This window comes from Callorhinchus milii, unplaced genomic scaffold (assembly GCF_018977255.1).
Source record: "Callorhinchus milii isolate IMCB2004 unplaced genomic scaffold, IMCB_Cmil_1.0 Scaffold8, whole genome shotgun sequence".
NCBI classification, from domain to species: Eukaryota; Metazoa; Chordata; class Chondrichthyes; order Chimaeriformes; family Callorhinchidae; genus Callorhinchus; species Callorhinchus milii.
The window spans coordinates 16,886,916-16,909,199 of NW_024704749.1; the positions used below are offsets into that span (position 1 = coordinate 16,886,916).

General features: G+C 46.0%; 1 protein-coding gene across 3 annotated transcripts in view; it reads left to right on the forward strand.

Annotated features, from left to right (window-relative positions):
• Positions 1-20,831, forward strand: part of gpsm1b (G protein signaling modulator 1b) — a 66,825-nt gene extending 45,994 nt beyond the window's left edge. For all 3 annotated transcript variants that reach the window (XM_042337467.1, XM_042337466.1, XM_007900294.2), the window contains 5 exons: positions 5,464-5,537; positions 6,304-6,495; positions 16,492-16,648; positions 18,183-18,403; positions 19,071-20,831. In XM_042337467.1, coding sequence (XP_042193401.1) covers positions 5,464-5,537; positions 6,304-6,495; positions 16,492-16,648; positions 18,183-18,403; positions 19,071-19,253 — 827 coding nt within the window. In that variant the 3' untranslated portion in view covers positions 19,254-20,831. The remainder of the gene's footprint in view (positions 1-5,463; positions 5,538-6,303; positions 6,496-16,491; positions 16,649-18,182; positions 18,404-19,070) is intronic.
• The last annotated feature ends 1,453 nt before the right edge of the window (positions 20,832-22,284 follow it).

Consider the following 22,284-nt stretch of genomic DNA (forward strand, 5'->3'; position numbering starts at 1 on the left):
AGCTTCGTGGCTTCAGGCTTTTTTGTTTGCGAAATACTGTACCTTTGTGTTTTCCTGAGGCTGTCCAGCTCTTGCCTCTGCCAATTAGAGGCAGCACTGTGCTAACCGGGAAACGTAGCAATTTTCTGCACAGAAGTAGGGGTGGGTGGGGTGATTTCAGGGGAACGGGAACAAAATTGCAGGGTCATATATCTTGCTGCAGGACACCTCATGTTGGGACATTGAACTAGCCATCATTGAGATGTCTTGAAGATGCGAGGTAATGCATTTTGGTAGAAAGAATGAGTGGAGGTAATACAATCTTAAGGGGGGTAAAGGAACAGAGGTTCAGGTAAATGAATCCTTGAAGGTGGCAGAACAGGTAGATAAAGCTGTAAAAAGGGCATATGGGATACCAGGCTTTATAAATAGGGGCATAGAGTACAAGAGTCAGGAGGTGATGATTAACCCATATAAAACACTGGTTAGGCCTCAGTTAGAATACTGCGCCCAGTTTTGGGCCCCACACACTTTTTTTGTGCTGTACGATTCTATGATTCTACGAAGGCGCCATATCAAATGCAAGGATTATTATTATTATTAATATCCTTGTTCTGCTTCAAACTAGACTGCTCCAGACTTTCTCGGTGTCCTTGATAAAAGAACTACAACAACAACAACTTGCATTTTTAAAGCTATCCCCATGTCTTGGGGCCTCTTTACAGATGCTGAGTGCGGGTGGGGCGGGGTGGGGGGGGTGAGGAGATGGCTAGAGGCACAGTCAGTGTGGTAGTTTTTGGGTGCCCGGTTGAGACATCTTTCTGATGTGAAAGGCACTATAGAAATGTCAATTGTACTGTATGGGACTGCTGTCTTCCCATCTCCTGTGTGATTTTTTTTTACTGGCGGTGAATAGATGGCCTAGTTCATTTGGGTATCAATTAGATGCCGGTTCCTGAGGGGTTTGCTATTAATTGTCCTTTGGTATCTAATTTGAGGGATTATAAAAGAACACATCGAAGAGCTGCCAATTATAGTGAACCAGGAATGCACGATGAGGAGACAAGTGATCAAACTATATTTTAATATCCCTTCTCCTCTGCACTTGATGGAGAGCTAGATGGGCACTGGGACTGTGTGGATCCAAGATTAGTTTTGCAATTCCTGTGCGCTTCACTTGAGCTCCCGGCGCATCGGTGCAATGTTCCGATCAGAGAGTGTTCCATATTCCAGCACTGCCAGCCCTCGCCTCATTAACCACAGCCAGCGATTATGTGTGAAATTATAAAAGGTTAATGACACATAGTGCTTTGGGAAATTGTTTGTACGATTTCCTGAAATAGAACCCTTAAATATCTACTAAAGGGCGTCCCATTAAATGCCCATTCATGAGCCGGTATCTAGTTTTTCCAGCTGCACACTTGAGTTTTGTCTGGAAATTGGATGACATTTTATTGAGCGTTCGTTTTCATTCTGGACGTTGACGCAGTTTTTGCATCCATTTGGGTTGGTTTTGTGAGTGTGATTCTGGCTCACTTGGCATCACTCTCTTCTGTGAGTGAGAGGATGTGGGTTCAAAGTCCCCGGTCGGGACTATTCGAAAGGAGAAAGGGGTTTCTTCCTCCCGGGTTCCTGGCTAACAATCCCCTAGATACAATCCCCATGCTTAAGAATATTCTAACCAGGCTGTGTTTCATGTCACAATCTCCCTGTGTGTCTGAAGTGGAAGGTGGCTTGCTGTCACATGAGCCGGCACAGACTCATGGATCGAATGTCCTGCGTGAAGGACGCTATATAAATGCAAGGTGTTGTTGTTGTTTGTGGGGTGACAGAATCTTCCCTCCGATGAGAACAAGTATCCGAATGGTTGGGGCAGACAGTTTGGTTCTTGGAGGACACTCTACACCAGCCGAGCTCGGACAAAAGCGAGTATTATTCACCACTGAATTGGCAAACGCAGTCAGTAAAGTCACGCGGATGACTGTGGTAGGAATTAGGAATGTCACACAAACACAGTTGGGGTTGGGGGTGGGGGAGGTGTTCAGGATAAAGGAGACTGAGTGTTGCTTCCTGCTCATAACAACAATAGATTAGATTTGTGAAACGCTTTTTATACTCTACTTAATTTGGAGTGCTCGATCCAGATGGGTGGGTGGGGGGATATCAAAAGTTTTTAACAACCCAGTCAGATGTCCTGAAATTTCTCACTCCTTATCCTTAAAACAGTTGTCTTACAATTTAAACATCGTGCAAAATTTGGGGAAAAAATCTTAAATTCCAACAACAACAACAACAACAACAAGATTCCATTTATAGAGCGCCTTTCACGTCAGGAGGACGTCCCAAGGCGCTGCACAGTTGGGTCATGACCCGAGCAGGGGGGAAATGGTCAGGGTGAGGGGAGGGAAGGGAGGGAGAGAGGAGGGGGGAAATGGTCAGGGTGAGGGGAGGGAAGGAGCGAGGAGGGGGAAATGGTCAGGGTGAGGGGAGGGAAGGGAGGGAGCGAGGAGGAGGAAGAGAGTCGAGAGGGGAGCTGAAGGCACGGTCAAAGAGAAAGGTTTTGAGACCGGCCTTGAAGGAGGAAAGGGAGGAAGCGGCGAAGGCACTGGGGGATGGAGTTCCAGAGCCTCGGGGCTGAGAGGCTGAAGGCCCGACCACCGATAGTAGGGCGGTTGGGGCGGGGGACGTGGAGCAGACCGGAGCAGAGGAACGGAGGTTACGGGCAGGTAGGTAGGGGATAGTAGGTTGGAGAGGTAGGAGGGAGCAAGGCCGTGAATGGCCTTGTAGGTGAGGATGAGGATCTTGAAATCAATCCTCTGGGGGATGGGGAGCCAGTGGAGGCGAGCGAGGGTAGGAGTGATGTGGTCCCGAAGCCTGGTGCGGGACAGTACACGAGCTGCAGAGTTCTGAATGACCTGCAGTGTGGAGGGAGGTGCCGGGAAGGCCGGCGAGGAGAGAGTTCCCATAGTCCAGCCTTGAGGTGACAAAGGCGTGAACCAGGGTTTCAGCAGCGTGAGGGGTGAGGTAGTGCCGTAATCTGGCGATATTCCGGATTTTGGGGAGCCAGTTTTCCATGGTGCTGAGAACACTCCTGAAATTCTGCACAGCCATGAACTCTTTTAAGCCGGTGAATTGGTCTTGAGGCTTAGACCACAGAAATATACCAGAATGACTGCAATGAAGTCAACCTGACATTCAGTGGCCCAGACTTAGCCCCGCTCTGTGCCAGCACATGGTGCCTTGGCTCATCTGGTTCAACTTGAGAGCCTATTTTGAGGGGTTGTTGTTCAAGGGCAACGGATGGACACAGCACGATATAGGAGACCATACGGAACCCACAGAAATCAACAGGGTCCGTTGGTATCGTTGCCAGTTACGTAATTCAAGGTTGTGTGTCTCATTGTGTTATCCAATGCGTCCAATATTTAGGATTTGTTACTGACTGATGACGTCTCTCTCTCCCGTAGTTATGCGCTGTGCAATTTTAGAGACTTATTTCAAAAGCATCCACAGGGCAAACGGTCTCACCGTTCAGTCTGTTGAGTTCCGAGGATCTGATGCAAAATGAGTTTGGACCTTGTTGGAGTAGAGCAGAAAGGAGCTTTGCTCTGAGACACCAATGCAGTGGAACATAGAGGTTGCCAAGGGTTAATTTCCAGAACAGGAGCCAGGAAGTTTTTCTTTACACCACAGTTTTCTTTAAAATCATTGGTGTTCACCTTTTGATATTGATTATGGGAGAAATGTCACTTTTTCAAAATAAATATATTAAAAGGGAGTTTTTTTATATATATATATAATGTGTGTGTGTGTGTATATATATATATATAAGCCCAGAGCCTCTCTTTGTGTCCTGAACACTTGTGATCTCTACCCTTAATAACTCTGCAACCTCCAAATGCGATCAAAGATTAAAAGACGCAATATTTTTACTTTTTTTTTAAAAGACTCCCGAAGATTTCCTCAGGCTGGTTTCTGGGAAGCTGGAGATTGACTGTGTTTGACCCAGCTACTGCTGAACAGAGCCTGCATTAAGAAAGTTCCTGAGGTTTTCCGTTTCGTTGGCCTGCGTGTTGTACCTGTGCCAACGAACACATAGAGAAGGGTACAGTACTCAGTGCCGAGCTACTAATCCCTTCTTCTGTCGCTCTATACGTGTCTGCTATCAGTCTGGCTGGACGCACGCTCTCCTCAGTGAGTCAAACTGTTCCCACTTTCCCAGAAGTGTTCCTCTGGTCTCGAAAGACCCTGCCGTGTCCTGACTTCTTTCTTCATCAGCGGGATTGAACCCCTTTTCTCTCCCCACCATCACCTCGTCCTGCTAATCCAGTATGACGCCTGAAGTGGAGTGGGGTGAAGGGGAACAGGCAGGGGTAGGTAAGCTTAAGCCCGTGGCTGTTAGGAAGCACCTGTTGTGCAATTTTTATCGTATCGTAGCCGCCTATCTGCAGGGTGAGGCACGTTAGTACTCAATAATAATAATACTTGCATTTGATAGAGCACCTTATCACGTCGTCGAGATGTCTCAAAGCCCTGCACAGAGTATACAGTGAATTGACTGTGTATTTCCAAATATGTGCTTGATCCGAAGGCATTAGTTTAAAGCAAGGTGTGCGTAAAAAAAAAACAGTACCTCAACAATGCTTGAGGAGCTGGTTTGCATTTATTCAGTGTACGAGTGGAGGGGAGTGATATTCTCCTGTTCCCTGACTCTCACACTGTACGGTGGCATTCTGACGAGAAATGGAAGAGTTTTCCCCTGCTCTCTCTCTCTCTCATCTGCTGCACGGGCTGTCAGTCACTGCCACGCTGGCTGGTTCACCGTCGATTGTCCAATTACCTGCCCTTTCTCCGTATCCCTTAATACCCTGACCTAATAAACAGCTGTCCACCTCAGTCTTGAAAATGTGAATGGATCCAACAACCAAAGCCTTTTCGTAATCTCTGTTCCGTTCTCTTCCCCCACACCCCCAACCTTCCCCGCTTCAGCGAAATCAGTCCCAACTCTTCAGATCTCCGCACACAACTAAATACATGTCCAGAAGCTGATCGGCTTTGTGCTTGGACAGCTGGTGAGAGTTTGAAGGCTGAGAACAACTTTAGGCACTCGGGAGGGCAACGTGAAATAAATCGTCTGTGACGTTGCCGGGAATACGATTGGCAGGGATAGGAAGCGTTGCGAGGTGTTGAGTTTATTATGATAATAATCTTTACACTTGGTGTAAGTGCCTCTCACGTCAGTCAGCGCCTTGTCTCAAAGCGCTTCACAGGACGCATACACTGCGAAGTATAGTGGCTACGTATTTTGTGAGCCAAATTTCTCTTCACTTCCCAGGCGGTTAGTTGCTGGAGAGACATTGGATGTGCTCTGACTCCCGAAGGCTTTGTTTGTTTGTTTGTTTGTTTGTTTGCGATCGAATGAGTTGCTTCGCATGAGCGAGCGTCGGTTCTGATGTGTTCCTCTCTTGTTGCTGCTGTCTTCAGGTGCTCGACCAAGAGTAGTGCCTCCTCGGTACAGCATGGAGAACATGGATCTCGTGAACCTCACTCCAGAGAAGGTGAGACTGTTCTGGTCCAATCCAATGCTGCCTGAATCATCCGAATACTCATCTCTCCCTTTACCCCCCACAATCCCACCCCCATTCCTCACCATATAAGAACACCCTGGCCAACAATCCCCCCACCCCCCCCAACTAGAATTGGTCATCGGTGGCTGTGTGTGGGACATTGCTATCAGCAAATTGTTTTACAATATACACAGTCACGACATTTTACAGCGAATCCTATGAAGCATTTTGAGAACATCTCGATCGCATATTTCTATTCCTTCTGCCCCCCCGCCCCCCCCCCCCAAAGAACATATACCACCCTCACAAAAGTCACAGAGGATCAGATAAAAATAATTAAAGGGGAGATCAGCAAACCCGTCTTAACGCACAGGCCAGTGAGAATTTTGAATAATGATGGTGGGGGAACGTTGGGGCGGGTGTCTGAAAGGATGAGATTGAAGGTATTGGAGTTGGGGTACAGATCAGCCTTGCTCTGGTAGAATGGAGGAACAGGTTCAAGGGGCTGAATGGCGACCTCCTGGTTCCTTCGAAGGACCTTCGTCCAACTGCATCTTGTGATTTTGTGACCACCAACAACAAATTCCATTTGTGTATCGTCTTTCAGGTCAGGAGGACGTCCCAAGTCGCTGGACAGTCAGGAATCCGCACCCGAGCTGGTGGTTGGGATCAGGAGGGATTGAGGACTGTGGTTGATGGGCCGAATGGCCTCTTCCTGTAACGTCCCATCATTTACTTATGTCTTTAAACTTTAAAGGAATTAAATGGAGATGCAGCAGAGGAGCATCACTGCACTGATCTGAGGAGCGGGGGGAAGGTATCTCTCTCTGGGCAGGTGAGGAGCAAAAGATACCCAGAGAGACCATCAGCGACTGAGGACCATCAGCAGGGAGCCAGCCCAGTCCCTCCAGTGGACACCAGCGATGTTCACCTTCAAGTGGCCCAGATGGTAGGCAACTGTAATATTCTGCTGTTTTGCTGTATAGCGTTGGAGGGAGCAGTGTTGATTACTTTTACAGAATGAATCAAATGTCCTTACTCATAGGCCTGTACGAGATGTTCAAACTGCCCGCCATGTTGACAGTGACAAAAACATTCACCAACGGGCAAAAAGACATCTCCTGCAATAGCTGCACACTCTCTACCAGTGTTGTCTTTTTAAAAAAAAAACATTATTTATAAGTTCAAACTCTTTATGAGTGAGGACTTCTGATTCACTCTGTATAACCCTCGCACTTGTCCTTTCAGAGCCTTATCACGACATCGAAACATCTCAAAGCACTCCACAAGATTTACTGTAAAGTCTAGACTGTGTATTTCTAGGTGAATGCGGCAGTCGATTTACGCACAGCAATGATCCACAGACAGGGATGAAGTAAATGACCAGTTTTATCTGGAGGATTGTAGGCTGGGACACTGGGAGAATCTCCTTCTCTTTTCAAGTAGCGCCGTGGGATCTTTAACTACCTGAGCACGCAGACAGGATCTCAGTTTAATGTCCCTTCCAAAGGACGGCACCTCAGTGTGTTTATACCCTGGTATAAATAAATTGCGTTCTCTTCAAGATTTTACACTAGAACTAACTCAGTTCACTGTCGGCCTCTCTGTGTATTTAGGGAGATTTTCCCCGGTATAAATTGAGCTTGAAGTATTATTGTAGCTCAACGAGGGCCACTTTGGTGAGTAAAGCCTTTCACCTTGCAGATATTTACCTGATCCTTTCTTGAATGGGTTACTCTGCACCGTGGGAAACTGAAAGCGTTAAGGTTTCTTTCCAAAGCAGAGCCCGAGACTGGGTGCAGTGCTTGTAGCCTGGATTCAGATCAGATCTGTGTGCAGACAATGCCAATTCAGTCACACGGTATATGCTGTTCTTATTTGGCAAAGGCTGAGTGAGGCGCTCATAGCAGTGTCCCACAAACAGTCGTGGATTGAGTGACCAACTTATTATTATGATTTTGAAGGGATTATTACCCCCGGAAAACAATTAAACCATATTTAAAGGAAGTTTTGTCCTTGTCTAACTGCTGCTGCTTTGGTTTGACTCCATGCAGTAAATTAAACACCTGACATAGGTGGAACAGCTTTACTACTTTAGATTCACAAAAGCACCTGGAGTACAGAATCGCTCGGTGTGTAAATGCCAAACCTTTTTTTTTTTAAACGCTCTCTTCGGTCAGGTTTCCTATTGACAGCACAAGAGCATTCTGATGGCAGGACAGAGAGATCTGGGTCAGATGGATGGATTACTGTTTTGCCAAGGGCCCTCCTGCGTTGAATGAGCAATCACATCAGCGTGACTCAATACCTGCATTCAACAAGCGGAGGAAATCCACTTTCAGGGCCGTTGTGGGTTTTTTCTTTCAGAAAGAGCGTCCAGAATACTGACCTTGGATTCTAGTGAAGTAGAACGATAAGCCAGGGTTTCTCTAAGCTCTGAACTACTACTACTATTAATAATCCTTGCATTTGATATAGCCCCTTATCACATCTTCGAGATGTCTCACAGCCCTTCACAGAACATACGGTAAAGTGAATTGAGTAAATTTTGTGGACGAAACGCGGCAGCCATTTGCGTACAGCAGCGTCCCGACTAACAGACATTTTTTTTTTTTAAAAAGGATTTTGTTGTGTACCTCTGTCTGTCTGTCTTGGACTGAGAGGTTCTTTGCTGCTAATCTCCACCTCTCTGGCCTTCGCTTACCACGGGCTGATGCATCCAGCTCACCTCGTCAGTAAAACCCCAGCCACTTGCCAAAACATATTCTCCAGCTCGTTGGTTCTAAATATTCACTGGACCTAAACCAGCTGATTTTATCGCAAGAAATGCCTTGTGTTTATTGTGTCACGAGGATATCAGCTGCAAAAATAGGGGGTGGAAATGTTTACAAAAACTTTTTAAAATAGGTGGGGGAAAAAAAAGTTTTGTGGCCCCTCTTCCTCGACCTCCGCCACGACCAATAATGAAGGTTCATGCACGTCAGACCAGGCTGAGGACGGTACATTTCTCGTCCTGCTTTGACCAAGATCAGAATGGACTTGTTGTTTGTCTCAAGTGTAACCAAATTAATAATAATAATATTAATCCTTCCGTTTGACATAGCGCCTTATCATACAGTTGAGACGTCTCAAAGCGCTTCGCAGGATATACTGTAAAGTGTCTTGTATTGACTGTGCATTTTGTGGGCGAAATGCGGCTGCCAATTGAATGGAGTAATGTTGTTTTGAAAAGTAAATGACCGTGTGAATGATACCACGTAGGTGGGGTTCTGGTTAGGAGGCTTGCAAAGTCAGGACTCTTTACTCTGGAGCAGAGGAGGTAGTTAGTCGACTGTCAATTCATAATTATACCATCTGTGAGATGAAACCCTCTTCAGACGAGGCTGAAAGCTTAATTTCTCTTCTTTTAAGCTTCTGCCCACTAGTTCTTTGTCCATAGCCCACATCAACAAGGCTGCTGAATGTCAAGTATACCTCATAGTGCTTCACACTTAAACACTGAGACAGAAGTCTGTCTGCGATGTATCAAAGCAGGTTAACTCCAATTTTAGCAAGCTGATCTGGGAGGTGTAAAGATACTAAATCTTAACCTGATTTATTCACAAATTTGCGGTATGTGACGTCTGCTTTTAACCGTTCCCACATTTTATCCTTATTATTTATGCTCCTGAATGAACGCAGGTTTTAGGATGTCTCCGTGACAATGAGGGAGTGTGTTCCTTTTAAAAAATCATCACACACATTCGATATTTTGTTGGAACTTAGTTATGTCTCGTGTCTGCCTTATCGAGGTCAGGGTCGGTCTGCACTCACTATTTCAGCATCCACATGCTCAGGATACTGATTTGCTTTGCGCTCTGCTATCAGACGTTTTTGGCAATTGATTTGATTTGAAGTTGCCGTCTACTTTTGGGCGGGGTTGGAGGGGGGGAATTAAATAACGCTTCATAAGTGAGTGCAGGAAAGCTGAAGGGAGGCGAGGGAAGGAGCGAGGTGAGGGAACTGTGGGATATGTGTGGGTGTGTTTTTAAAAAAAAACCTTCTAATCTCTACCGCTATCTTAAATCGATGCCCTCTGCTCAGAGCCTCACTGACCAGAGGAAATAATTTCTCTCCATCTGCCCTTTTTTAAAAAAATCACAATATTAAAGACGGAAAGCTGAGCTTTCGAGACAATAAATCAGTGGCAAAACCAGAAGTTCGTGATGCCTTGTAAACGCCGTGATATTAGTCCACGACCGAGGCACAACTTGGAAGAAAGACAAGTAATAATGATAATAATAATCCCTGCATTTGATACAGCACCTTACCACGTCTTCGAGACGTCTCAAAGCGCTTCACAGGATATACCGTAAAGTGAATTGACCGTATATTTTGTGGGGGCGAAAATACGCAGAACATTGAAACCTGGGACTCGCTGCGAATCGCTGGCCTGCAGTCTTCAAAAGAGCTCTTTAGACGCTCTCCACTGGGATTCACCTGCATCTCTTCCTTCGTTCCCAGAAATAACCCAACCCCCGTGCTAGGGACAGCTTTTCATACATAACGCGTGGGAAGGCTGCAGATAAATCTGGGGTAGAGCGCTGCCGGAGGTTTTACCAGCTTTTTATTAACCCTTACGGGGCACCGGCAGCAGCCACTGTGTGATCAATAGCAACCTTGAGCATGAATCCTGATAAGGACGACAAGTGACATTCACGCCGTGCCTTTCACGGCGAGAGGACGTCCCAAGGCGCTGGATAGTCAGGGATTTGGACCCGAGCTGGGGGTTGATCAGGAGGGGTGTGGAGGGAAGGGGGTGGTAGGAGGTTGGGTGGGTGGCAGAAGGCTCGGTTGAAGAGGAGGGTCTGGAGACGCGCCTTGAAGGAGGAAAGGGAGGGAGGGAGTGGGGTTGGAAAGAAAGGTCTTTAAAGATGGGGAAGGAGGAGGTGAGGCAGAGAGACTCCAGGATGGAGTTCCAGAGCGCTGGGGGGGTGGGGGGAGAATGGATGTAAGTCCACCCACTGACGATGGGGCAGTTCTCATGGCAGATGTGAAGCAGGGTACTGGAGGAAGAGACGAGGTGCAGGAGGTCATAGAGGTAGGATGGGGCAAGGCCAGGGGAGGGGGGAGAATGAGGGTGTAAATCCGCAGTGTTGGCGCCGAGCAGAGAAATGTTTGATCTGTCTCTGACCATGATACCTACCCCGAGAGCCTTTAACCCTAACCCCGGTAAAATGATATTATTTGTCTAATCTGCCATTTAACTAAATAATAATAATTTGATCACTCACTCCACAACTGTTTGTGGGTCATTTGCGGTGTGCAATTGGCTGCCACGTTTCGCCCACCCAATATACAGTCGATCCACTTTACGATATATTTTGAGACGTGCCAACGAGGTGATGAGGCGCGATATCAAATGCAAGGATTATTATTATTATTATTATTAACTGTACCTTATTTTTCTGCGATGCAAATTCCCTCAAATCAGAGCGGTCCGGCCACTGAAACTTTACACGGCAGACTGCTCGCTCTCTGGACGAGAGAATTAATCCGGTACAGTGCGAAAATACAGGCAAAATAAATCAATATTAAAATAGTAGTCTTTGGGTTTGTTATCCAATTAACCAAGCTTCTCCATTGGGATCTTAACTTAGCCTGTAGCCCTTTCATTCTTTTTTTAATATAAAAATAAACTTCTGACCCTGTTTATAAATCTATTATAAGTCCCTTCACGCTCCGCAACTCGTGCCTTGAAGAAGAATGTATTGAACTAGGAGCAGTCGACATGTGAAACACACACACACACACACACACAGCAGCTATTCTGATGTAAGTGGTGAGCACTCACTCACTCACTCGCTGAGACGTTTGATGTATGGTATACATATGCAGACGACTGTTTTTGTTTTGCGGACTCTGGATGGTACTTGAAGGAGTAATTAAACCAGGATCCAGACTACAAATGGGTGAGCTGAGAGTTGCACATGGTTGAGAGAGCCTCTCACATAAATCTGAAGCTCGCTGCGAGGTAGCTGTCAGTGACCCTGAACGACGCACAGTTGAGGACACAGAGCAAATACTCCCTCTCGCTCACCTTCTGCCAAAGCAGCTCCCAGCATTGGTTTGTGCTGTCTGTTGCTCCCACCCCAAAAAAAAAGCCTCTAGGTTTGCTCTGTGTGTGCGTGTGTGAGAGAGAGAGACAAGACTGGTGAGTGCTCTGCACTGTTACACTATCTCTACCTTTTGTGCATCTTGTTCTGTATGTACGAGCGTCTATATATTATAACATGTTTTGTCTTGGCAATTTGTTTTGTTCAGTGAGAAACTTTGTTCGAGGTCTGGCTTTACGAGGTTGATGTGCTTTGGGGATCGATTCGTGACTTGGTGTGAAGTGAAATGCACTGGTGTATCGCATGGCTCTATCTCTCTGTCCTAAGTGTTTAAAAGGATGTCCGTTTCAACCCCGTTTGGGTTCAGGTTGCTCGTCTGCATCATAGAGAGCGCTAGAGTAAATTTATCTCGGATTTTCACAAAATTAATTCATTAATTAAAGCTGCAATGAAGGGTCCCAGCCAGAGGCATATTGTCTCTCAAGTTCCCTGTTCCCTGGGAAAGAATTTAAAAGGATATTCCTTTCTACGATTAACTGTGACCCCAAACTCCTCTTAATTATGTTACTGTGCTGTCAACCTCTTTATCACCTACCTCCCTGCTTCATGTCCAGACTTGCGGGCACATTGTTTTACAATAGCGCAAGTGAACACAGAGCCACAGACTGACTGTTCTTTTGCCAATGTGTTTCTTTCCTGAACAGCCATAACAGGTAGTGTGTTAGCCTGGCATGGAGATTGCACTCAGTCAGAAGGTTGTGGGTTCAAGCCCCACATCGGGACTTTGAACTCGTGTTGTCCAGGTTGGCACTTCAGTGCAGGGCTGGGTGGGTGCAGCTTTGTTGGAGATGCCGTCCTTCAGATGAGACTTTAAACCAAGGTCCCGTCTGCCTGTTCAAGTTGGGCGTTAAAGCTCCCATGGCACTATTTGAAAAGAGAAGGGAGTTTCAATCAGTATCCTGGCCAGCAAACACCCCCCAAGAAAAAATTGGTCACCCGCTTGTGAACGAAATACAGTAGCCAGTTGTAATTTCCCCCAATAATAGTAATAATAATAATCCTTGCATTTGATATAGCGCTTTTCTCGTCTTCGAGACGTCTCAAACAGCCATAAAGTGAATGAATGATTTTATTTATTTTATTTTATTTGGGGGGATGGTTGACCAGGACACTGGGTGAAACTCCCTTCTCTTTTCAAATAGTGCCGTGGGATCTTTAAAGTCTCCTTGAAAAAGCAGACGGAACCTTGATTTAATGTCTCGTCCAAAGGATGGCACCTCAAGCAATGCAATCCTTCTCTGCTGCCACATTTACTTACAAAAGCAGTCACTGCACTTGACAGTAATTACGAGAATGCGTTAATAGGGCTGAATGGTGTGTCTCCTGCCATATTATCCATATACGTCTATATAATGGGGTCTTAAATTATAAACCTTTAAAAACACAGGTTCTTTTTAATAATAATAATCCTTGCATTTGATATAGCGCTTTTCACGTCTTCGATGCGTCTCAAAGCGCTTCACAAAATATACTGGAAGGTGAATTGACCGTATATTTTGTGGGCAAAACACGGCAGCCAACTGCGCACAGCGGCGTCCCACAGACAGTCGTGGATTGAGTGACCACATTTTATTTTTTTTCCCATAAATGTATTTATTGTTTTGAAGGGATTATTGATCTCAGAATCACAGCATTTGGTTAACTCACTTTATTGAGTTTAAGGTTGGTGGGTCATTCTCTTCTCACTGCGACAAAGGTGCTCTCACAATTATGTATCTATCTCTACGGCACACACTTTCCTATGTGCTTAATTGTGGTCCTTCAAGTTATGACCCTATTATAAGTGATCCCAACATTGCCGCATTGAAACTCTTCAACCAGGTGAAGTGGTAAAGCCTTTGTTTTTGATAGGACCTGATCACCTCGAAGCCTCTCACAAAGTGCTTCGCAAGGAATTACTGTTCGTGTTGGGGGGGGGAGGGTGGGGGGGGGCAGTGGCTGTGCTGTGCAGGTTAACACAGCAGCCGATCACTCACCCAATGTCCCGCAAACAGCTGTGCGGTGGTGATGATTAACTCATTAGTGTGGAGGGTCACTATCGTGTTGTGAGATCTCGTGAGCGTCCACCTGAGCGGCGAAGGCAATCTGTAGTTTAACGCCTCATCTGAAAGACGCCGCCTTTCCAACGATGAGATAAAGTGTTTTTGTGTTCATGAGTCGTGCAAACTTGAGATAATAATTCTGGTGGTTAAAGGCATCTTGAAAGATTCCATGATCATAAGGCAGCGATTGAACAGGATGCTAATCTCCTCGACTGTCAGGACTTTGCCACTGTAAAGCGCTTCGGGATGCTATCTCGTGTGAAGGGCGCTATAGTATTACTATTATTATTAAGCTGCTGTTGTTGTTGACTGCACCATTCATTTAGCTCAGTTATCTCGCTCTTACACTCTAAAAGTGTAATAAATGTGCAAGCCCAGTACAATTGGCTGAATATCATTTTTATTATTATATGAAATGACTACAAAGAACTGTTCTGCTTAAACATTAATTTAGGAAATAATATTCTTGAACAATGCTCTCTGTAGCCGCTGCTAATTGATGTCTGGATGGCGGAGCACTCTGAGTCCTCACCTCATTTACTTCCAGTGCACGAAACGGCTAAATCCGCAAACAATTTCTCTCAAATTAAGGGTGGAAATGCAACAGGGCAGTTTGTCTGCCTTCCAACTCTGCAAAGGGAGAAAAACAAAGCAATTCATCCACTTGTGAGAGATGCTTTGTTCCTCAGTCTTTCACAGTCTAATTCCCTGCTGTATTTTTTTAGCTCCAGGCACATTTCCTCCTTCCTTTTTAGTACCAAAAGGTGAATTGTCCTCTGTTCCGCAATTTAATTCCAGATAGCAGTGATTCAGAAATCCAGCCTGTTTAATATCATACAAGTTCCCAATTTGTGAACGAAATCCCAAACCTTTTTAATCCAAAGCTGACTTTGAATGAACTAATGATCTGATTTAATCTTTTAAGCGCTTTGAGACGTCTCGAAGACGTGATAAGGCGCTATATCAGTTGCAAGGATTATTGTTATTATTGTGTACTGTGGTGTTGGACTGGACGGGTGGGGACTGGAGCAGTTATATACTGGGCACTGTGTACAGCGACTGTGACTGACCCATCCAAATCTGGCAGTTCAGATGATCAGGTGTTAACGAAGATAGGACTTAGTCACCATGGATTGTTTTTGTTGTAAAAGCCAGTTGTTCTCTGGCAAACAAGAAGCCGGTCTCGAATTTATCTGGAACGTGAGGCAGAGCCACCTGAGCTGTCAGAGAGCATCTTTCCCCATATTTGTACAGTCAGGAATTCCTGTGTCGGTGCCTTGTCTGTAACGATTGTGGACTTGGGACCATTGCATGAGCTCGATCTCGCTCTCTTCTTACAGCTCCAGTCACTCCTGTTAACATTTTGTGTCGGAAGGTCATCTCAAAAGAAGCATCAATTCTACGTGCGTCTGTTAAAGCTTAGCAAAATAGAGAATTTGTGTTTTTGTAATGAGAAACCCTTTCATTTGATATGGCGCCTTGTCACGTCATTGAGACACCGCAAACCGCTTCACAGGATTTACCGTAAAGTGTAGCGGCTGAGTATGGTGTAGGTGGAAATGGCTCATCACATTTCAAAGGGCTGACAATCGTTCACAAGCAACATGCACACCTGAGGCTGTTCATTCAGTTTACAACAATTCTGCATCGTTTCGATATTCTGCTTCTCTACAGATTTCTCCGTTTCTAATCTGTTCCGTTTTCAGAATACTCTTTGCTTTCCACACAACGGTTCAAGCCTAAATCGAGCCCGGTGACCTGGCATCGGGGCTTGATATCTGTGTTCTGTCCATTATGACATTCGTGGCTCCCCCCTGACGAGACGCAGTGTGACTTTGTCTGTTTGATGGGGCGCAGGCTTCATCAGAAAGTTGTTTGGCAAACCTGTTCTCTTTCCTTGCCAACACCTTCAGCCTTGAGGCTTAATTTGCAAGACACTCGGATCACCAAACAGGCTCATCCAATCTGACTCTCACCAGCGCGTGTGCGCGAGGCTGAGCCCAGGCTGCCCCACCGCCTCCATGCATCTGTTGTGTGCAGGTCTGCGTTGCGCCAGTGATTTATTTTTGAAACACGTGGGTGACGGAAACAGACCTGCCTCCTCATGAGGGATAAACATTCTTCAATCGCAGTTACTCGCGCTCAGCTCTGCGCATCAAATTAAGTTTCCTCGATTTCTTTTAACTTGTTGGATGCTGTTGAGAAATTTCACAATCGACCTGACTCTAATCCCTCTCGGCTGGGTTTCCTTCAAAAAAAAATCAAGTGTTTCGGTGTTCGGTCGAAAAACGACGCGAATAATCGTTGCATTTGATAGAACGCCTTATTGCCCTCATTGAGACGTCTCAGAGCTCTTCACAAATTGCTGTGTGCCAATTGGCCGCCAGGTTCACCCCACAAATACAGTCACCGCAGTTTGCAGAAATACCTGCGAAGCACTTTGAGACGTGATGAAGTGCTATAAGCAAGGATTATTATTATTATTATTATTATTAATCACACTGAGCCATTTAAGTGTGTTAATTAACCGCTTGGCCTCTCTGCCAATCGGGTTATTTCTGCTTTCACGCTGAAGGGATATTGAACAGCCAGAGCAGCGACAACCTGCATTTACGTAGCAGCCCACACTCAGGCAGGGAGGTGTCCCTGAGCGCTCGACAGTAATGGAGTGCGCGACATATCGAGGAGCGCTATCGGAACAATTAAATGGCGACTTCGAAACCTGATTTTTGTGTTTTACTTCCACAGAAGATAAGTCGGGAGGCCTCGGATGAAGAATGCTTCTTTGATCTGCTGAGTCGTTTTCAAAGTAGTCGCATGGATGATCAACGTTGTACCTTAGACGAGCGGCAGAACGGTGCCATGAGCAACACCTCCCCACCGCTGTCTCCTTTGCAGGAGACGAGTGAGTATCTAGTGAGGACGTGTGAATCCAACCCAAGTAATCTCTCTTGATCGTCCTTCCGTTTCTCTTCCCCCCCGCCATTCGGCCGGGAATCCGCTGAGAGGTGGCCCGGCACTCGTCCAAACCACTCCCGGCTTCACAAAAGCTGCTCCAGGGAAGCCTTTGCTACCATTGCCCATTTACAGCTCAGCACTCGTCACGTTTATAATAATAATAATAATCCTTGTATTTGATACAGCGCCTTATCGCGTCTTCGAGACGTCTCAAAGCGCTTCACAGAATACACCGTAAAGTGAATTGACTGTATATTTTGTGGGCAAAACACGGCAGCACAGCAGCGTCCCCACAAACAGCCGTGGTTTGAAGTGATCTGTTATTTTTTTTTACATACATGTCCATTGGCAGAAGGAAATATCAAAGTATCAGATCCGTGTGTCAGTGGTAGCACTCTCGCATCGGGAGTCAGAAAGTTGGGGGTGGGGGGGGGGGGGTGTTGCATTATCAGAGGTTCTGTCCTTCGGATGAGACGTTAAACCGAGTCCCCGACAGCCTGTTCAGGGGGATGTGAAAGGTCCCGTGGCCGTGTCCGAAAAGAGAAGGGAGTTTCTCCCGCTCTAAAGGGTTCTGTGACGTTATTCTGTGCGGAGCGAGCGGGCTATAGAGATGCAAGCTGCTAACTGCTGTCGTCGTTATAAGCGCGCGTTGTTGTTTGGAGCAATGCAACTGGTGCGGCTTCTATCTCGAAGAGTTGGGCTTGTTCAGTGGACACTGTGCAAAGCAGCGAGTCGAGCCCATGCACTGTGCTGCATTAGTTGGCTCAGCTCCCTGCCTGTTAGCTCCGGGACACTACCCCGCGTGAAGGGCACTACATAAATGCAAGTTGTTGTTGTTGTTGTATTACCCACTGACTGACGTGTCGCGCAATGTCTCGCCTCACTGTGCCAAGCACCTCGTCTGGCCTGACCACCGTCCTCGTCTCTCACCTTCGAAAGCAACGATAAAGTCAATGATGGGAGATATTAAATGCGCTGTGGCTAAGGACTGCTCCATTACTCACTCTGTCCTTGACCATGTGCAGGGCTTGTGAATCATATTGCGCACACCAGATCCAATAAAAATGTAAATCACAGCTACCGATGTGTAGTTATGAGATGTCGCAGTGACCGCATTGTTCCGGGAAATAAATACGGTCATTAACTGCATGTGAATGTTAATCAAAGTGCAATTGAACTCTTTATATATACAGAGCGTGCTTAATGAGTGAATCGGACATTTATCCCCTGGCAAGGTTAATAACAACAACTTTCATTTGATGTAGAGCCTTATCACGTCGTTGAGATGTCTCGAAGTGCTTCACAGAGTATATTGTAAAGTGGATTGACGGTGTATTTTGTGGGCGAAATGCGGCAGCCAATTAATTGCGCACAGCGGTGTCCCACAAGTAATCCTGTGAAGTGCTTTGAGACATCCTCCTGCATCGAAGGTTCGGATCAAGTTCTCTTTCTCTAATTGGGTCTCTCCTTTCTCCCTCCAGCTCAATCCTCGGTCATTACATCCCCTCAGACGGAAGAGTTTTTTGACTTGATCGCGAGTTCCCAGAGCCGGAGGCTGGACGACCAGCGAGCCAGCGTGGGCAACCTGCCAGGACTGAGGATCACTCACAATAATAGCCAGGTGGTCATGGGGCATCTGCGGACAGACGGAGACCCTCAGGAGCCCGGAGATGAGTTTTTCAACATGTTAATGAAATGTCAGGTAAGGCACTGTGAGGAGACAAGATTCAAATCATGCGTTTTCTTTTTTGGAGGGGGGGGGGGGTGGTTATTATGTTTGGCAAGGTGCAGGGAAATTGAAACCTTCCCATCAGAGGCTAGCAGTGTCAGCATCAAACACTCTTGATGTCACACTGAACAGTGGGCCTCAGCATTAGCTGAACTAGGGAGGGAAAACTCTATAGGGACGCCCAGGCAGGGTTAAGGTAGAGAGCAGACAACCACAAATTGCATTTAAATCGCACCTTTCAGGTCAGGACAACGGCCCGAGGCGCATCTGAGCTGGGGGGTTGAATCGAGAGCGGTGGAGGGCAACAGGGATGGAGGTGGGAGGATGACTGAAGGTCCAGTTCTTTTTTGTAAGAACGTGTGCTCTGAATCAATTGCGGTTTGTGGTTGACCATTCCAATCACCCTCCGGTGTAAATACTTTTCTTTCTCAACGATGACTTGCAAATATATATATATATATATATATATATTGTGGCGTTCATACAGGCAGTGTCTCACCAATATTTGATGCAAATATATCACCAATTTATTCCCTTTTACTCCCCAGCCTTCCTCCCCATACCCCATCCCCCCACCAAAAAAATCTCAACCACATTTTATTGTTGGACGTCCGTCTCTGCTTTCTCTTCCTCTCCGCAGTCTTCCAGGATCGATGACCAGAGATGTGCCCCACCCAGCCCGGTGCCAAGGGGACCCACGGTACCAGACGAGGACTTTTTCAGCCTCATCCAGCGTGTGCAGGCGAAGCGCATGGACGAGCAGCGGGTCGATCTCCCGTCCAGCCGCGAGGGGCACGAAGAGAGGAGGCCGAGCTCCAGCTGAGCGACTTCGCGCTGCAGAGACTTGTAGCCGGTGAACGGGGGCCTGGGCCATTGAGTGGATCAGGGCACTTGCTGCTGTTGTGAGCGACACTCTAGGTGCGTGCAGTTCCCCCAGTGCTCCTGCAAGGTCAGGGCACAATGCTACACGAGTGTGCAGCTGTAGAGAGTTGCCAAGGAAGATAAAGTTTTTATACATACTGTATGTGTATATATATATATATAAAAAACTTCATTTCATCCCATCCCCTCCCTCCAGTCCACCGTTAACTAAACATTCGGGAAGCAGAAAACCGAAGCTTTTTTTTTAAAAAAAAAAATGCGTGTTGAAAAGGTACGAGAGCATTACCCGGCTGTGACACTGAATGAATGTAAGTAAAACTATTTGGTACAACAGAAGATCCGATGCCAAGAGAGCCACGGACATACACACGTGTACACAGGCCAAAATGGGTACATACGTGTGCAGAAACGTGTACCTGCAGGAAGAAGTGTGCACATATGAGAGGCAGGTAGTGAAAGCCATAGATTGCTTTCGGTTTCAGAGCAGTGCCCAGGTGAATCGACTGTACTTTGCATTATGACCGCCAGAGATTACATCGGCCGATTATTACCTTTAAAGACGGAGACGGTGTTCAGTACAGCACGGATTTGTTTGAGCTCGTGGAATACGTGCAATATTCTCCGTCTGCCTCACCCACCAGGAGAAGGCACTAACTCCCACTTCCGACAAACGGCCAAACTTCTCCGAGTTGTCGCAGGTGGGCAGGTGCAGACAGACGCCCACTGTGCCAGCAGCAATGCATTTGCTCAGTGGATGCGTACAGCAGTCATACATTCACTGCAGGTCTATGTTGCAAGGATTGGGCTGTGTTATGCAGGAGTTTCCCTTGTTCACTGAGAATACAATACGGCTTTAGGATTACACAGGAAGTTTTAGTCGGAGAAACTTACAGAACTAAAGAATAATCTTTTTTACATTTGGGAAGAAAACAAAAGGAAAACGTTCAATCGTTTTCTTTCAACGCCTGTCGAGGTGTAAAAATATCTCTGCATTTCTTGGTGATTTAGGGCCCTGTTGTTTGCTTATCGGTAAAATTACTGAGCTTTGGTGACGGCCTGAAATGGTCTTAAAACCTAAGGAGGCGTAAGAATGATGGTAAATTTTTAAAATTCTTGTCTTAATTTGGAAGCTGTTGTTCCATGGCTTTCAAAAAGCCTGATTTCCAAATTAATGGATTTAAGAATTTCAAGACAATTAGAAATCTCCCAGGCTAAGACGAGGTGGAATTTGGAGCTTTTTCGTTGGGTTTCCAAACCCACACCCCATAGCACCCCCTTCACGGCTATTTTGTGTATCTGCTTCTGTGTAATTAATTCTCCTCTCAAGCATTGAGAGATCAACCCTATGGTACGATTTTTTTCACTGCCGTAAAGCATCGGTCTCGAATGAATTAACTTTACCCTTTGATTTATAAAAAGTACTGTTTCTGTAAATATGACGCCAATCCCCATTTTATCCCAAAGGTGTAAATCGTATGAAATTTTACACAGGCTTGTAATAAAAATGATGAGTTCTGCACCACGTGGCTGCTTTGTTGAGAATCACTGATTCCTGCATCACTTGAACATTTTTTTCCAGTGATTTCCCATTCCCTACTTCCCTCGGGCTAATTGACAGCAACAACAACTTGCATTTATATCGCGCCCTTCACGCAGGGTAGCGTCCTGGAGCGCTTCACAGTGGCGGAGTCTGACAACAAGCCAGAGGGAGTGTGGAGGTGACTAAGCACGATCAAAAACTAACCAGTGCTGTCTGGGCAGTAGCAGGTCAAGAGGGTGAGTATCTATGACACAGCCACAGGGGGCCAATCTGCTGTTAACCACAACAACAACAACAAATAACATTTGTATAGCGCCTTTCACATCAGGAGGATGTCCCAAGGCGCTGACGTGATCTGCCATCACCTACCCATATCCTGGTGAGAGTTCCACTCGACCCAGTTTGACTGACAGCGGGCCCAAAGGTTTGGAACTCATTGTTTGGAGGAAATTATAAATAATTAAACAATGTTTGCATTGGATACTGTGCCCCATAATGTCTCAGCAGCGATTTGACTTTGAAGTTTAGTGACTTACGTGGGCAAATGCGGGAGCCAATCTACACCAATCTAGACCAAGGTGGAATTTCTCCCCCCCGATGTTTATATCCTATCTATGAAGCTCTCCTCTGCATTAGCTCTGCTTTACCCCTTATTTACTTTGGATGGACTCTTACCTCACGTGAGGTGGTTGTACTCCACGACCTGGCAGTGTGTACAGACAGGCCTGCAGCAACTGAAAGCTGTAAATCTCCAGCTGCACTGTGTGTGGACGGGATCGTGAATCAGAATGAACAGTTTATTAAACAGACTCAACAAGGAACGAATGACAGGGTACGGGGTGTTCCGGATCTGAACGAATCTGAAGCTAGCAAAACTGTTCTCAGTTACGAACTCAAGTCTGTTTTCTGTTCACTTCTCTGAAATTCTTCCTGCCTATGTATTTATAATTGCAATTGATATAGCGTCTTCGAGATGTCTCAAAGCGCTTCACAGAATATTCTTAACCTCAGAACACAGTAATTATGTCTGGAAAATCGTAGGATTCGATTAGAAAACTGAACAATCAGCAGAGAAAAACAAAATTGTCATCAATAATCTCCGTCGCCCCGACTCCAAACACACAGACAAGCGCGAGTGAAAATACACACACTCAAATATTCACACATGCAAATTATATTTACATTTGATAGAACATCTATCATATCAAGAGGAAGCCTGAGAGCACTTCACAAAGTGTAGTGACTGTGTACTTTGCAGGTTGATACACACATTCAGACACACACGCAAACAAAGGCACACAGACCAGTTACAATATGAAAAGCCATTTTTCTATTAAACCTGATAAAACTGAATGAAACAGGACAACCAGTCCCTTCGCTCTGTACCCGACCTCTGACTCCATTTACATAGTCTGCCCGTTATACCTCCAGA